The 17,432-nt window shown below is 40.4% G+C and overlaps 3 protein-coding genes across 3 annotated transcripts; all 3 read right to left on the reverse strand.

Moving 5' to 3' along the window:
- Positions 1-1,508: 1,508 nt before the first annotated feature.
- LOC117947384 (P2Y purinoceptor 1-like) lies at positions 1,509-2,625 on the reverse strand. Its single transcript, XM_034876263.1, has one exon. It carries the CDS (start codon positions 2,593-2,595, stop codon positions 1,801-1,803), a length of 795 nt encoding a protein of 264 aa, XP_034732154.1. The 5' UTR covers positions 2,596-2,625; the 3' UTR covers positions 1,509-1,800.
- Positions 2,626-5,696: 3,071 nt separating this feature from the next.
- LOC117947381 (P2Y purinoceptor 1-like) lies at positions 5,697-7,213 on the reverse strand. Its single transcript, XM_034876258.1, has one exon. It carries the CDS (start codon positions 6,949-6,951, stop codon positions 5,977-5,979), a length of 975 nt encoding a protein of 324 aa, XP_034732149.1. The 5' UTR covers positions 6,952-7,213; the 3' UTR covers positions 5,697-5,976.
- Positions 7,214-7,442: 229 nt separating this feature from the next.
- Positions 7,443-15,376, reverse strand: ccn5 (cellular communication network factor 5). Its single transcript, XM_034876256.1, has 5 exons — positions 14,873-15,376; positions 13,574-13,790; positions 12,783-13,031; positions 10,407-10,645; positions 7,443-9,370 (listed from the first exon to the last, which is right to left on the reverse strand). Exons 1-5 carry the CDS (start codon positions 14,933-14,935, stop codon positions 9,083-9,085), a joined length of 1,056 nt encoding a protein of 351 aa, XP_034732147.1. The 5' UTR covers positions 14,936-15,376; the 3' UTR covers positions 7,443-9,082.
- Positions 15,377-17,432: the final 2,056 nt, after the last annotated feature.

A 17,432-nucleotide genomic window follows, 5' to 3' on the forward strand; every position in this document is an offset into this window, starting at 1 on the left:
TAGTATTAAACATGCACACGTGTATTTACCTTTCGTATATTGCAACCTTACCAACCAAGAGGTTTTAACTCTGCGCTAACCGAATTGAGCAACATATTTAATATTTTAGATTAGTGACGTTGTTACGGCTGTCTATGATTAGCCGGTGGCTCCAGCCAAAGACAGTTAAAGAAAGTTAAATGCTCCAGCCGTGTACCCCTGACTGCAGACCCGCAGACCTCAATGTGGGCGGAGTTAAACCTCTAAACCCGCCCCTCTAACTTTACCGTGACGGGTGATTGGCCAGAACGATTATGAAAACAAATACAAAGAAATTACATGACAGAAAACGTCATAGTACAATTATATAGGATTGTCAATTTACTAATTCTACAAGGGAAATTTCATATCCATAAAGCAAAATTTGCTAAATCGCGACCAGCTTTTACTCACTTCAGAAGTGAATTCGAAACTTTTGTGAGTCTATCCAAAACATTCATAGCAAGAAAACTGTCTATAATTTTCATTTTTTGGGATCAATAAATATCTATCTATCTATCTATCTATCTATCTATCTATCTATCTATCTATCTATCTATATTGCTGATCTACTGCAAGATATTAAGGAATTATAATTGTATAGCCTTAGCCCATCTCATCCTGTTTCTGTACTATATTTTATGTTTTTGATGTTGATATTTATATCAACTCTTCTAATTTTTATTTATTTGTATATACTTTTATATTTATCTGTCTTTTTTCTCTCTCTCATGCTATTATATATATTCACTGCATAGAAAGGATGTTTTATTTATTTTTATGTTTTTTTATTTTTTAACTTTCTCCCGATGCCAAACTGTTCAATGAATGTTTAACATGTTAGTAAAATTTAAAGATGACAATAAAAAATGGAAAAAGGAAAAACTAAAAAACGTTATAGTGAAAAAAAATTTAAATTTAAAAACTCAAAAACTCGAAATTAAAATTAAAATTAAAACCTTAAACCTTGAGTTAACAACATTGCTTTTTATGAACTTGTTTTAATTAGTGGTGGAAGAAGTATTAGTATAAGTGAGCCTAAGTAAACTAATAACTAGTTCTACTGTAAGTAGCCTACTAATGCAGAGGTTATGTTACATTCTTTTAAAAACAGCCTACAAAAGTGTTAACATGAAAAAATACCACACTTTGGCACCAACCTTTAATCATGAGCATACAAAAGCACTGGTACAACAATCACACCTAGAATTAGAGAAGAATTTGGATAAATATTCAATCTGAAAACCCTGTTTGGAACAAAAACAAAATCAATAGGGATAGATCTATGCCTTGATGACAAACACAAAAATAAGTTGTTAACATATGAATTCACATGGACAACACACAATACTGAAATCACCCCAATAATTAACAAGAAGTAAGATAATTCGAGAATAAGAATAAGTTCCTTTAATTAACAGAGCATGAAAGCATAATGTTTGTATAAAAACAATTAACATAAAAAATACTACAAAAAAAATTTAAAAACAATTGTCCTTCTGAACTACATAGCACAAATATAAACGTAATGTAGATGTGGCAATAGAAAGAAAATCATCACATATGCGGTGAAATGTTTCAATGTGTTCTTTAACGTCCATCTGTCATTTGTGCCATAGGCACACCAACAGAGCTTGTTGGAGGCGCACGGCTGAACATCTGACGAGCTTGTTGGAGCAGCTGTCTGAGCTTAGCATTAATATCTTCATTACCATGAAGGTAAACCAGAGGGTTGAGAGCACCGTTCAGACACACAAGGCCACGACTTATCTGATGAGCAACCTAGACTGCATTAGACAATTCAGGGCATATCTTCTGTTTTTGCAGAACTCTTGACCAGAGGTTGAGGTTCTTCAGTACATGATAAGGGATGTAACAAACAGAGAAGAGAAGAATCACGATGAACAACAACTTCAAGCATCTCTGTTTCAGTTCCTTGTCAGTTGCATTTGTGCGGCAGAGAACGACAATCACATGTCCATAGCAGCCCAGTGTGATGAGCAATGGGATACAAAACCCAGTGAATGTCCATCCAAGGCTGTATTTCAGGTAATCATCCACATAGATGTTAGAGGTCGTATCAAAGCATTTCTCAGTGTTGTTTCCAACTGTTTTGCTGTAGAACATGTCTGGAAGACTTTGAACGGAGACTAAAAACCAAACCACGGCTGAGATCCCCACAGAGTGAGTCAGAGTTATTTTTCCAATCACTCTCATTGGATGGACAATAGCCAGGTACCTGTACACACTTATACACGTTAGGAACCCGATGCTGCCATATAAATTCAAGTTGAAGCAGAATCGTGTTATCTTGCAGAATGTGTCTCCAAAGATCCACTGGCTCTCCATATAGTAGTACACCACCAAAAAGGGGAGCGTGAGCAGGTACAAAATATCAGCAAGTCCGAGGTTGAGAACAAATACATTGATGATCTTTAGTTTCTTCCAGTTGTGCAGCAAAGACCTCAATCCCCATCCATTAGCTGTGAGACCGATGATGAAGACTAAGATGTAAACAGGAGGAAGGAATTGGCTTGCAAATTCAAACCTGATGCGATGAAAAGAGGTGTTCTTCATTCTGCTTCCCTAAAGCAACAAATACTTTGAAGGAAGATGTGGTGCCCAAAAGCAACTGAGGTAATTTATTTTTAAAAATCGCTTCCTGTAAAACTTCCCTTACTCTGAGAAGCTTATCTCTTATTGATCTGAGCCCTAAATATGTGTGCATGTCTGGTTTTGTTTTCTAAAACAGCTTGTGAAACGTTAACCCTGTTGTCCACAGTCAACCTATAAAAACCATTACTTTCTGGAAAAACTGGGCATTGGTGCTGCATTGAGGTAAAAAAGGTTTTAAAAAAGAAAGGTTGTAGGACAATAAAGACAAATAAATAAATAAAAGTGAACCTGAATCTCACAGATATGTGTTGATATCACACACAGCAGTAAAAGCCAATCTCCTGTCCAATTCAGTTTTGTAAATATTTATTAGGATATGGCTGGCGTCTTCCTTAAAGATAGGGTGAGAAGCTCAGTCCTCCGAGAGGAGCTCGGAGTAGAGCCACTGCTCCTCCTTCGCATCGAAAGGAGCCAGTTGAGGTGGTTCGGTCATCTGGTAAGGATGCCTCCTGGGCGCCTCCCTAGGGAGGTGTTCCAGGCACGTCCAGCTTGGAGGAGGCCTCGGGGAAGACCCAGGACTAGGTGGAGAGATTATATCTCCAACCTGGCCTGGGAATGCCTCGGGATCCCCCAGTCGGAGCTGGTTGATGTGGCTCGGGAAAGGGAAGTTTGGGGTCCCCTGCTGGAGCTGCTGCCCCCGCGACCCGATACCGGATAAGCGGATGAAGATGGATGGATATTAGGAGTCAAACAGTGAAACGCTTTTGCCCTCATGACATTCACTCATGCTAATAATAAAAATAATAATGTCAGATTTATTGTTATCACACACATAGCAATGCTACACCAGCATTTGTGATGTTTTCACCTATATATTTGGAGACATCCAGTGCAAAAATAAACATAATGAACATTATAATTCATTCAAAAGTAATGGTGGCATCAAAATGGCGCCATAGGGAGCTTCTCTTAGAGAGGAGAGGCTCGCCCCCACTAAAACAAGCATCTCCCAAAGCATTATGGCAACCAAAACGGATGGTTTCCATCTCAGCTTTTTTTTTATTTACTTTTTTTACTCTTTTAATCCAACCTTTATTTAGCAAATGCAGGCCTTTACAATCTTCATTTAAAGATCAATACATGGGATTACCAAATACTAACTAGGTATCCAAGGAGACAACTGAATTATATATTAAAAAAAAGATACAAAATAACCAACTCTTGTTCTCTAGCTCCATCATTTGATGTGAGTACACAAATGTTTAAATTGTAACTGTGATAAATAAGCCTGAAGCTAACGCTTAGCTTAGGGTGACCAAAATCCTCTTTTGACCAGACATGTCCACTTTTTAAATCGGGGGGTTTATAAATTCATGAAATTGTCCGTATTTTTTTTTGTGGCCGGGTAGGTTCAGTGTTAGAGCAGGCGCACATATACTGAGAGGCTTATGCCTCCACGCAGAGGTCCATGGCTTGAGTCCGACCTGTGACCAATTCCTGTATGTCTCCCTCCTTTCTCACCTAGCTGTCTTGTCCTTTAAAGGCGGAAAAGCCCAAAAAAATTCTAAAAAACAAAAGAGAAAATGTCTGGTTTTCACATTTTCACGAGCTCATTAGCATTAAGCGCTTACTTAAATTAACTGTCTCTTTGCACACAACACTATGGTACTTTGTTGCGTGACGTATTGCCAGAGAGGCTGCCTTATATATATTATATTTTATTATATCTTATGCTAGCATACATGTTTCAGTGTCTAATACAGGTGATGGAGATCTCAAAGCTCACATGGACAAGGAAAAACATTTTGTTATTACATTAAAAATGTTTTAAGAGATATTTAGTTGCATCTGACACAGAATAGGTCCTATACATTATTTCATATTTGTTTATTTCTTTTAAAAGAGAGCTATTATTTGGTTTCAGGTTGTTACAGATTTTATATTATTACATTAGTTATTCATTGAGGCATAATAAAGCATGATCATTAACCTCTGAGAAGCCTGTCTGAAATTGTGTCTCGAGGCCGGCCGAGTATCACGGAATGGAAATTTGACAAGGAGAAAATACTGGCGTTAGAACTGTTGTCAGGAAAGTAAATATGTTACATATTGCACCTTCAAGTGACCAGCTGACGCTAGCAGTAGCTAGCTTGCATGGATGAATCTTTCAAAACTAATCTAATTGTCTTGCAATGTGTGACCCTGCAAGATCCCCAGTCTTTACATATTATGACTGTTTTTAATTTAAGATGTGATGATTGTCTTTAGATGTCAGATGGTGGCGCCTTGTACACAGTGAGTGATTGGTGAACAATTCCTGTACTATATTAAAGTGATTTGAGTAGTCATTAAGACTAGAAAAAACCTAAATACAGTCCATTTATATCTCATGAAAAACTCACTTTTTCAGTGCTTGTTCACATTTATTTGAGTATCTGGAGTGTCTACCCGCTCCTTGTGAAATAAGACCGATCAGTTCTTTGTGGCCTAATTAGATCAGAAAACATTAGATTCAACAAGCTGTACGGATTGGGCTCCCCATCCTGTCACATGCGGGTTCATTGGAAGATACCACACCGATACACTTGTCATCTTGTGCCATTATCAGGATGAATCTTTTATTTGGTCACTTTGGTTTATGACCAAATTGAGGATGACATCCCTGGCATCCTCAGATGCAGTCTGTGGTAAAACTAAACTAAGATGTGTGAGCATTTAGCTCAAAGCACAGCTGGGCCTAAGTGCAGCTTGACAGAGATGAAACAGGATGGCTGTAGACTCTTTGTCTTGATACATTTGGTCTATCTCTTGTTTATGGTATCTTATCTTTTCCATCATTGAATTTGTTGTACAATATTGTTTTCCTCAACCCAATGCCATTTCCACAAAGTAAGATCACTAAAGTTGGAGGGATTTTGCACAAATATGCTGTTCATCTGTGCTGTTTTCCCATTATGCTTGATCATACTATTATAGACTCACGAACCTGCCGTTATTCTTCCTTTGCTACCTTTGGTGTGCAGTTGCAGGCAGTGAAGCTCGTACAGTTTGCATCCGGTTTATTTTCACACTATTTATATTCACACATTCACAATGCACTTCCTGTTTCAGTCCAAAGTGAGAATGCATAGCACTGAGCCCTAGATCGCACAACATGGTCCTGTTCTCTCAGCAAACCTTTCTGAAAGTGAACAGTGGCATTTTCAAATAATAATAATAATAATACATGAATTTCCTTTTTTAAATTTGTGCCTTTTTGAGCGTGTTAATAGCAAAATGACCATCAAATAGATAAAAACTTGGCCCAGAACAAGATGATGCAATACAATAATTAAATTTCATTCACATATTAGACAATTCGACCAGTGGAACTTGACTAGGGGTGAGACGCGTGACAGCTTTACGAGCTTGTTGGAGCAACTGTCTGAGCTTAGCATTAATATCTTCAATACCATGAAGGTAAACCAGAGGGTTGAGAGCACTGTTCAGACACACAAGGCCACGACTTATCTGATGAGCAACGTAGACTCCATTAGACCACTCACGGCATATCTTCTGTTTTTGCAGAACTCTTGACCAGAGGTTGAGGATCTTCAGTACATGATAAGGGATGTAACAAACAGAGAAGAGAAGAATCACGATGAACAACAACTTCAAGCATCTCTGTTTCAGTTCCTTGTCAGTTGCATTTGTGCGACAGAGAACGACAATCACATGTCCATAGCAGCCCAGTGTGATGAGCAATGGGATACAAAACCCAGTGAATGTCCATCCAAGGCTGTATTTCAGGTAATCATCCACATAGATGTTAGAGGTCGTATCAAAGCATTTCTCAGTGTTGTTTCCAACTGTTTTGCTGTAGAACATGTCTGGGAGACTTTGAACGGAGACTAAAAACCAAACCGCGGCTGAGATCCCCACAGAGTGAGTGACAGTTATTCTTCCCATCACTCTCATTGGATGGACAATAGCCAGGTACCTGTACACACTTATACACGTTAGGAACCCGATGCTGCCATATAAATTCAAGTTGAAGCAGAATCGTGTTATCTTGCAGAATGTGTCTCCAAAGATCCACTTGCTCTCCATATAGTAGTACACCAACAAAAAGGGGAGCGTGAGCAGGTACAAAATATCAGCAAGTCCGAGGTTGAGAACAAATACATTAACGATCCCCAATTTCTTCCATTTCTGCAGCAAAGACTTTAATCCCCATCCATTAGCCAGCAGACCGATGATGAAGACCAAGATGAATACAGGAGGCAGGAATCTCCTTGTAAAGTCAAACTGGATAGCTTGACAAGATGTGTTTGCCATTTTCTTCTGGACAGTAAGTAAAGTTCCTTCTCTTGCTGGGTGTTAGATAGAATGAATGAAAAGTGAATCAAAGCGTCTGTGTTACATAGACAGCTTCCTGTTCTATGCCAGGCTATAACAGCACACACTCCAATTACAGGTTAATATGTGCTTGTGCTGTCCTACATGTAGATTTTCTCTCCTTTTCTAAAGCCTCAGATAAAACCTTGTGAGAAGTAGAAACTGAATGTTTAGCTCTAACTAGCACCATTTCTAATGTGATTATGTTTCTGTGCCATGAAGCCTTAAGACGTGGTGTCAGATGGTGTCAGATTTGTTTCTGGTAAAAACAGAAACTGTAAGGTTTGCCACATCCTGTGGTAAGATACTTTCTGCTGATGCTGAACAGTGAGCTGATGGTATCTTGGTAGCGTACGTTATCGGTAATTTTACAGGGACCGTTAATTATGATCATCTTGTAATTTCTTTTTCTAAAAAAAAAAATCCTTTGAAAGAAATAAAGCTATTGCAATGCCCTCATCCCCAGCCAGCAGTAGATTATTTTGTCCACAAGATGTCAGGATGTCTCATCTGGAGTGACTGAGGGACAGTGCATGCTTATGTTCAGAACTGTACAGACATCAAAAACAAAAAAGGCCATTAATAGTAATACCTGCCATTCATTTGGCTTAATTTGTGTTATGGTATACAAAAAAAAATGACTACTGTGGTGCTGTGCATTTATATAAGCATAACATATAACAGCTCATTTACAAAAGGAAGAAGCGCACTGCACAGTAGTTGATGATGAATTAAGTGAAATGTTGGGAACAGCTCTAGTATGTACAGCATGACTACATCAATCTGTGAACGCTAACATATGAAAAAAATACAAAACAAAAATTATTAAGAGTAAAAAAATGCAAGATGTATGTAAGGTATTGAGACATATTTCAGTATACATAAGAGAATTCCACCCAGAATTATTTACAACAAAACAGAAAATAAAGAAATAAGTGCAATGTCGCAAAACTACAAACACACACATAAAACATAAGAGTTGCACTGCATCACGTCAGAAAACTATCTGTCAACACAAAGGTTGGAGTCATTCTGTGGGAGAACCTTCTACCACACAAACACATTTTTAAGACATTCAAATTTGCTCTTAAAACATATGTTGCTGGTAAGCAGTGTAAATATTTCTTTATGACCAAATTAACATTATGGCCAACAGTCCTCAAGTCATAACGTTGGTCTTTTAGGGGGAAAAAACTGTATTTGATTTACAAGAAATGATTTTCTTTGCCCAAATACAGTAATGCAGAATTACACAAATTTACTAGGCCCACCTGCCTAGATTTCTTTTTAACCCAGCATAAAAAAAATGTTTTGTTGATGATCTCAACCTAAATTGTGAGCTCCGAATGAGCCAAAAGAGTTGGAAAAAGTCAACCATGATTTGATTGTATCCGGCATCAACTACTGGGTAGTTTTGTTAAGGAGCCTCAGCATATTTTCTCTTTTGCAACAGATAATTGTTGCAAATACTTTTAACAAAAACTAATTATAAACCACACATGACACCAGGGTTGGTGACTCTCTTGGCTCCCTATCATTTTGAGGATTGATTTAAAAATGCCACTTTTTGCATGCAACTGGCATTAGATGATTGATACAGGGTTTGCTGTGGCCTCTGACCTCTAGGAGGGAAAGTCTCAGAGGGGAAATCAGTGCACATCTTTCTTAAAAACATCTTGTTGATTGTACCTTTTTCTTTTAGGGGTTATACACTTATTTCTCCTTGTTTTTTATAGTGTCTTCTCTGTCTTTTCTGTCTCCTCTCTTCCCCTTTTTCTTGTTACTCTAAAGCAACGTCTGTGTTGAAAAGTGCTAAATACTGTAAATTACTTTTTCTACATTTGCCAAATAATTTCAAATAGGGTCAAAGCCACCAGTATAATGGCTTCAAAATGTGTGGTATAAAGGAGTTTCGAATAAGTGCAGTTTGAGATTTTACATGTGTGAAGATCAACGTTCATCCCAAATCAGTGACAGTTTTTATCAACATTTATCGTTTTGTCTCCCAAGGCACATTGATCAGAGGGAGCCTGTGCGATACGAATCAGTGAAGTCTTACTGTTTGGGGTCATCAGGGCCTGTATCCCCACAGAGCAGGGTTACTGTAAGGAGAGTAGGGGCAGTTGTGGTGACAAACACACGAGTGGATCATCATCACAGCTCGCTGCAGCAGTCTGCCTGTGGGGCAGCGGAAGGTCACCTCCGCCGTGGTGCTCTGATAAGGCGTGCAGCAGCGGGAGTCAGTGCACTGTCCGCAGTACCGCAGCAGGTAGGCCCGGGTGCTGTAACAGCCCTGGTGAACCAGCCGGATGGGCCCTGGTGACGTGTAGCTAGCCCTGCACCGCCCCTCCCGTCCCCACTAGGAAAGCAACACAAATGTACAAAATCTTAACAACAAAACTTCACAGGGTAATGGTACCTTTGTGCACAGCATCTCTGCATTGGAGAAATATAAGTTCACCCTATTCACAAGAAGCATGCGCTCACACTTTTGTTGTAATTAGCCATGAAGAACATTTTTGATTTTTAGCTATTTGTTTCACACAAAAAAATAGTTCCAGCTTTAATCGTCTCCAAACTCAGCACATAAAACCAGAATCATCATTTTGTGATTTGGGTGGAATTATAATTTCAAGGGTGTTTGTATGTGTTTTTTATCTGGACTTTTTTGAATTTTTCTACGTTTTTGTGCCCACTGTAAGTGACTACTGTAAGTTACTGCATAGGGCAATTTAATTGAATTGAATTCAATGCCACAAAAACTCCTTGTTTTATCACAGACATGCTCTTATTACTGTTCTAAGTGTTTGACAATAATATGAAAGAATCAATACAGAGATGGACCTTTTTGTTAAAGAGTAAGATCCTTTTTGTTTAACATGAAACTGCCCAGACAGCTCTATCAGGAATAAATGGAGTATGGTTGGTTTGGCGATTCTCTTTAAACAAAAAGGTTTCGTACTCTTAACAAAAAAGTAGGAATCCTTTTCATAATGTTGTCAGACAAAAAAAGCACTTTTAGGGGACGGACTAGATTGATGATACACATTTGTGCTATAGGATTGCATCACAGTCCGGTCCATGGTGTCGGTTACAGCATTTTGCTCAATGCTGCACCAGTTTCAAAGATTATGTTTTTGAAAGGTTATTTTTTTGGGCAATTTAATCTTTTTTTGTATAGGACAGCTTAGATTAAGATGGGTTCAACCCCGACCTGCGTCAAGGAGTAAACCTCTACATAGGGGCGCATGCTCTACCAGGTGAGCTACCCAGGAGCCCCGATTTCATAGATTCTTGTTTACATTAGTCACTTGGACACGGCCAGAAACTCTTTAAACCATCAATGGAACATAATTGCATAGACACAGAACATACCGGCTGCAACAAAAGCTCACCATGGGTTTCCTTGGGACTGGCCGAACCGCATTGCAAGGCCGCACTTTACAAAGTCGAGTTTCCATTTGCAGTTTGCAGGCTGGGTTCTGGTTAGAAACCCGCGTGGAGACCCCAGCTCCGCAGCTCTGGGAACAGGCGCTCCACTGGGTGCTCTGTGCTGTACAGGTGGAGGCGGGTGGGACCAGTTTGTTTAAAGGGTGATCCAATGGGAGAGCTGGCAACCTGCCGTGTCTCATGGCTAAAGAAACCCAATCAAACAAAGAAGCAAATTCAGATCACATCACATTTCAAGTTGTAGCATGTACAATGGCAGGTTTTATGCCTGTATTTGTTCACATTTTAACAAAAGTAGTATTACCAGTTCCTGTTTGGAATGTGTTCATGCATATCCAGACCGGAGATGTCCTGATACATATTACAGTATTGGAAAAGCCTCTACTGTCTAAAATACTTGTACCAGTAACAGAAAATACTGGAGTTTATGCATCAATCAGATAAAAATAATGTATATTTTATTAGTCCCACAAGGGGCCTGAACTACATCCACATGCTCAGTACCTTTTCATGCACTAATGGAGAAATGTCAGAGGTGGGGGAGGGGGGGGGCTGTCCATGCAAAGGCACTCCAAGAAGTTGGGGGTTTGGTGCCTTGCTCAAGAGCATCTTAGCAGTGCCCAGGAGTTGAACTGGCACCTCTCCAGCTACCAGTCCACCACCAAACTTTGGTCAGTATGGGGACTTGAGCCAACGACCATCCGGTTCCCAACCCAACTTGCTACGAACTGAGCTACTGCCCCCCAGATGGCGCCTTATTTAGCCCAGAAGAAAATCTACTTAAAAGCAGTTCCTACTACTTTTTCTATTAGAACTGAGTGTCGAACTGGATGATAAAAGAACGTTCTGTGGCGTTCATTTTTTGTGTTTGTTCGTGTTTCACAAAAGGTTTAACATGATTCAGGATATGATAGCAATCATATCACATCCATACAGTATACCATACAGGGCTAGTAGTATACAGCTGTTAAATCATAATACAACATATGACCCACTGATATCGGGTTGGTACTTGGTATCGGACGATACTTAAGGTCAAGTATCGGAATCGGTATCGGGAAGCAAAAATTGGTATCTAGCAGTCTCTAGTCCAGACACTGGATTACTTTGAACCTGAAGAAAACTTAAAAACGTGATGATTTCCAGGCAAGTTCTGGAGCCTCACAGTTGGAGAACCTTGACTCTAAACTAAACTAGATGTTGATCGAACTCATTCACCTCAGTGACTCACTTCCAGTAACTTTAATGTCTAATCAGTCAAAATGTCCAATTCAAAACCAATCCAATGCTTTGGATTTTTGTGAACATAACAAAGAATGTGTTTCCCCCAAGACAAACATGTAGAAGTCATAATAATCAGCTGATCTTCGGCCATGACATTGCAGGTTTTGTATCCAAGAACAAAATGTTCTATTGCTGCACTCGTAAGGTGGTTTGACTCTGACAATGTTTTGGAATTCCAGATGTTTTTAGAGTGGCATAATTTCCCTAACACTCCCTCTCACATACACACACTACCCTTTTAATGGAGCAATAGTCTCTATGTGGCTTCATGTTTAATTGTTACACAGCTGCTGTCGTTATTATGAAACTAGGAAGCTGAGGGAGAAAATGCTTTGACTTTTCCAAAGCAAGTTATATATTTGGACTTTGGGAGTTTTCCACTGGCCGGACACTCCCCAGTTTAATGCACAACTGCTCCAGTAAAAACTTCCAGACATGACCACCAGTGACAAACCTCATTAAAGTGATGGAAAGATAATGTTGCCATCTGGGCTGATCATCAATGACTCTGCAGCTGAGAAATATAGTGAAATTGTATATGGAAAAACATCTGACTCTGGAAAATATCTTGTAAATACCCAGCTCTGATGTCCTGATGAAATTAAAAGAAATGGTCTGACATTTTCGGAAACGCATTCATTTGCTTTCTTGGAGAAACTTCGGCAAGAAGATCCCTACCATTCTTATGTCTGCTTATTAAATATGAAGCTACAGCCAAGAGACGGTTAGCTTAGCTTAGCTGAAAGACTGGAAACACGGGGAAGCAAATAGTTTTGTTGCTTACTTTTGGGTTTTGTACAGTTTAAACAAACCAGTTAAAAGATGGACAGTCCACACTAAGTATGCTAAGCTATGCTAATCTGTTGCTTTATGTAGCTTCATATGTACTATACGGACATGAGAGTTACATGTATGTACTGTGAAGCTTTTTCTGTACACTGCTGCTAGTAGGAAATCTACTGGAGGATGTCTGTGTTCCTCCTCCTTTAAGGGTTAATTTAACCCTCATAAGTCCAGCCTCCACCTGTAGAGTTTACCTGTGATGGCGTCCTGAATGACTGTGTTCTCCAGGTTTTCACACACCCATTCCTTGCAGCATTTCCCTGGTAGCCGGATGTGTTGTGGGTTGGGACAGTCCGGAGTGGGAAGACGGACATTTAGAGGACAGGCTGGCACACAGCTCACCCCTCCGCCTCTGCAGTGGCAGTGAGTGTCACAGGAGGGCTGAAAGGACTGTCCGTCACGGTAAGTTATGCCGTTGACTTCGCAGCGCAGATCCTCCTGACCTGTAAGGACACACACAGCACAGATGGCGTCTTAACTTTCTCCACCACACCTGCACCTGGGACTGATGCGGGAAACTTAATCAGGAAGTGAAAGGGTTAAATTAGGTGAAGGGAGAGGGGGAGGTGGATGGATGCAGGGGGACACAGCAGAGGGAAATTAATGAAAGAGAGGTGAGGACACAGGAGCTGCTGTCCCTGCCAATGGTTGTGTAGTTTTATGGGAACCCAGGCCTCTCCACTGAGTAACTGTCAAGTCTGTTCTTCAATTTGTAAGTGTTGTCTCTGCAAGCTATCATGCTGCTCATTGCAAAATCATTAGAGCAAATGTGTCAACAGCAGTCCAGGAAATAGAAGTTGAAAGGTTTTGGAGTTCTGGCCGTCCCTGAGCTCGGCTAAGCACAATCAAAACATCACGTGTCTATTTGTCACTCTCGTGCAGACTGACTGAGGCTCTGTCACCACCTCCCTGTGTGTCCGCTTCACTCTTTCCTACCCACGCAAACATGGCCCCGGGTTGTTCGCTTGTTAGAAGAGGCACTCACTGACACACTCCCCGGGGTCTCCGGGGAAGCTGGCGCTGTAGTCGCACTGCAGTCCTCTCTGGCTGTCGCAGGGAAACATCTCGGTGCAGGGCTCGGCCCGCTGGCGGGCACACACCTGGCAGCAGCGGCAGCCATCCAACACCAGTGGGACTCCTGAGGGACACCGGGGCACAGAAGTGGGGCAAAGGCAGGGCCTGTCACACAGCTGGCAGAACACCTGCAGGGACAACACACATGGGAACAGAGAACATCATTGTCAGCACCATACCAATTCTCATAGACATCAGTTGAATCCTTAACCTCATGAATAAGGAAAATATTATTGGTATTCTTAGAAACTGCCACTGGTATCCAACACAATCAGGCAGGCCAAACCTCTGTTTCCAATTACATGTCTCAGGTGGAGCCAAAACACAGGTGAGATCTGGATAAGCCCAGTTTCACCTAACCAGAGCAGGTTTTCTAGCTTCCTGACGCTGTATAGAAATACAGACCGAATTCAGACTCAACAACAACGCTGCTGTATTGTAATTTTACAAACACACAGCAAGAGCATTACAGATTATATCTTTATTGTTAATCAGCTTTAAACAAGAGAGCAGGATGATAATGTGGAAGAGAAAAATCTACATGCAAACAATCTGCTGTTATGGAGTCCAGTCGACAAGTTCATGTGTGTATCTTTAGGGCTGAAATAATTAGTTACAGAAAATTACTTGTCAACAATTTTGATACTTCTCATTCTTTTGATTTAGTTTTCAAGCACAAATGCCAACAGTTATCTACTTCCCTTCTCAAATGGGAGAATTTGTCTAGTGGGATCATAAATTGGAATATCTTGTTGGTTTTGTGATGGGGTGTAGTAAACTGTGATGGGAATGTTTCACAATTTTCTGACATTTGATAGGCCAAACACTAACACTAACTGACTAAACTAATCACATTGTCAGGATGATAATGCACAGGTATTAAAAAGTTACACTTAACAAGTTAGAATTGTCCAGACAGGATAACTATCATTCCTATTTTCTTCATTTCAAAACAGCTTAGACAATTAGATGTTCCTCTACACATAAAACAAATAAAATAACTACAATAATGTATGGATGAATGATTATGTCAGTGATTTCCCGTCCAGAAATGTTCAATATGAATCAATCTTGTAGCAATTATGTGAGCCTAGAAAAATCCCACATCTTTCATATCTGTGGACACACACACACTCAGACACACAGACACACACACACACACACACGTACACACACACACTAACTGTAAGGAAGCAGGACCAGGCCTCACCTGTGTAGTCACACACAGCAGTCCAGCCAGAGCTATCACACAGTCACACAGCAGTTGATCCATGGGGGCTTGTGTTCGTTGCTGATGGAGCTCCGTCTCTCTCACTGACCTGTGTGACGCAGTTCTCTAACTGATCATTCTTGCGCCTGCTGACATTTATAAAGTCTGGACTCTGATGTCACAGTCTGACTACCGTGTAAACAGCCACTGGACCGGCATCAGAAATGTTTCACATTCCTCCTCCCTGCTGCCCAGTTCCACTTCCAGACACACACACACACAGACACACACACAAGTCTTTCCCCTTGTTTTCCTCTCCTCCCTCTCTTTCCAGTCTTGTGGCGGTCTAAGTTTACACAGCTTCACACGAGCTGAGGGGAGAAAAATACATTAGCCCAGTTGTCTACAAGTCAAACACGATTCCGGATTTAAGTTGACAAGAATTTTATCTTGCTGATGTTTTTACAGGCTGCTGCTCCACCTTATGGTGAGTCAGATATAGAAGGACAGCTATAGAGCAGATATATCTACTATTTCATTTACGTTCCCAAACCAAAAATACTCCTTAAAGTCCCTGGTGTGTAACTTCAGCCAGACTTCAAAGAAATTAAATCCTTCTCTTACCTTGGGAGGGGGGGGCAGTAGCTCAGTAGGGAGTTGGGTTGGGAACTGGAGGGTTGCTGGTTCAAGACCCCATATGGACCAAAGTATGGTGGTGGACTGGTAGCTGGAAAGGTGCCAGTTCCCCCTCCTGGGCACTGCCAAGATGCTCTTGAGCAAGGCACCAAACCCTCAACTGCTCGGGGCACCTTTCCATGAGTAGCCCCCCCCCACTTTGACATCTCTCCATTTAGTGCATGTATAGGTACTGAGCATGTGTGTGTAATTCAGGCCTGTGTGTAAGAACAACAGAGCGTAAATTGTAATTCCCCCTTGTCTGATTAATAAAGTTTACATTATTATTATTATTATTATAATTATTATTATTAGATTGAACTTGAATCATCACAATTATCTTTTCTATTGTAAGAAACGTTTTCCTCTGAGGAGGATTTCAACAGGAAACATCTTTCAACAGTGTGGTTCCGGAAGGAAAAATCCCCTTCATGAGGATTTCAGGTGATTATTATTAAGTTTCTGCTCCTGTAAAAGCTAAAAGTTTGCATGAAATCCACCTTGTTTTAAAATAAACATGTTTAATACGCATTTTATTTCTTGAGAAGACATACTATACTACCCACAATCCTAAGCCTGACAGCAACATTTTTGATTGGTAGAAATCGTTACCATGCCAATGTTTATGTTTAGTGAAATGTCCATGGAGATATTGGAAGGGTGAAAGTTAAACTCTATTAGGCAGCAGTGTTAACAGCGTGACTGAAGCGGTTCAGGATACACAGTATACATTTTAAACAACCATCTTTGTTAGCATTTGTGTTTTGTCTGAGACTGTCCCAGAATAAGACTCTCCAGATTTCCTTTTATCCTAATATCAGTTACCCAGTCTATTACTTTATTAAACAAGGTTGTGATCAGTCCATCGTTTATTGTCTCTTATCAATCACCTATAGCCAATTGCCCCTTGGTATTTCTTATCAATTTTATCTATCCACTGTAAACCTTTCTTTTTAAACCCCCTCCCTCTCTTTTTCCTGTTTTTAACCACGCCACCAGAGATGATTTGCCCCAACAGGACACTAGGTGGACCAATGGGGAAACCGACCTGTTGGTGGCTCCACCCCAAACGTTTCTTTTGAAAAAAAAAAAAAAAGTTCTGGGCGTTGCATTTTAACCCAAACATAACCATAACCATAGCCTAATCACAGAGCCTTCCAGGCAGTGCTGCCTGGAAGGAGACGTTGGAGGTTAAAAACACAGATAAACGCTGTACAACGTCACAGCCAGGGGTGTTTCTAGGACTTGAGGCGGTTCGGGGCTTAGCCTAAACAATTTACCCGTTTAATTTAATTTAATGCAACGCAAAACGGGGATTGGCTTGCCCAGCTTGTTAATAGCCAGGGCATGTTTATTTTAGTTGCCCATTTTGTAGATTTTAGATAAATAGCACCAAATTCCAAGGTTTTATCGGAGGAGCCGTTGGCCTCCATTTTGGCCAATTTGACTTGAATTGGCCAGTGGGTCGTTGGACTCAATGACCAATCTGATTGGTGGAGTGCTGTCCCTTGACAATCAAGTCAGTGCACTAGAAAACCGGAGCTGACAACGTTGGTATCTTTTATTGCAAGCCATTGTATTTTCTTCTATTCAGCATATCCTTCTTGAATACTTTTGACAATCTCTGATGAAAACAATGAGTGATGACAGCGTTCTCTGTGTTCACTAGGTCTAGAGAGATGTTAGGTCATTTCCAATTTTCATGTATTGGGGAACAATAAAAATGAGTGCCGCTTGGTGTTATGGAGTCCTATTATGTGCACGCTCAATTCAAAAGCTCAAAAAACAACACGTTAATAACAATAATAATAATAATATTAACTTTGACTTCTATGGCGCCTTTCACAAACCCAAGGACACGTAATATCCGGGGGGGGGGGGGGGG

The sequence above is a fragment of the Etheostoma cragini genome, chromosome 7, assembly GCF_013103735.1.
Source record: "Etheostoma cragini isolate CJK2018 chromosome 7, CSU_Ecrag_1.0, whole genome shotgun sequence".
NCBI lineage: Eukaryota > Metazoa > Chordata > Actinopteri > Perciformes > Percidae > Etheostoma > Etheostoma cragini.

Bases quoted from the DNA above. Each gene is read 5' to 3' on its own strand.
- LOC117947384 (XM_034876263.1), bottom strand. From the start codon at position 2,595: ATGAAGAACACCTCTTTTCATCGCATCAGGTTTGAATTTGCAAGCCAA.
- LOC117947381 (XM_034876258.1), bottom strand. From the start codon at position 6,951: ATGGCAAACACATCTTGTCAAGCTATCCAGTTTGACTTTACAAGGAGA.
- ccn5 (XM_034876256.1), bottom strand. From the start codon at position 14,935: ATGGATCAACTGCTGTGTGACTGTGTGATAGCTCTGGCTGGACTGCTG. The intron at 10,646-12,782 runs GTAAACTCTACA...GGGTTTCTTTAG, and splicing joins CATTCAGGACGCCATCACAG to CCATGAGACACGGCAGGTTG. The intron at 9,371-10,406 runs GTGAGCTTTTGT...TTGCTTTCCTAG, and splicing joins CAGTCCCAAGGAAACCCATG to TGGGGACGGGAGGGGCGGTG.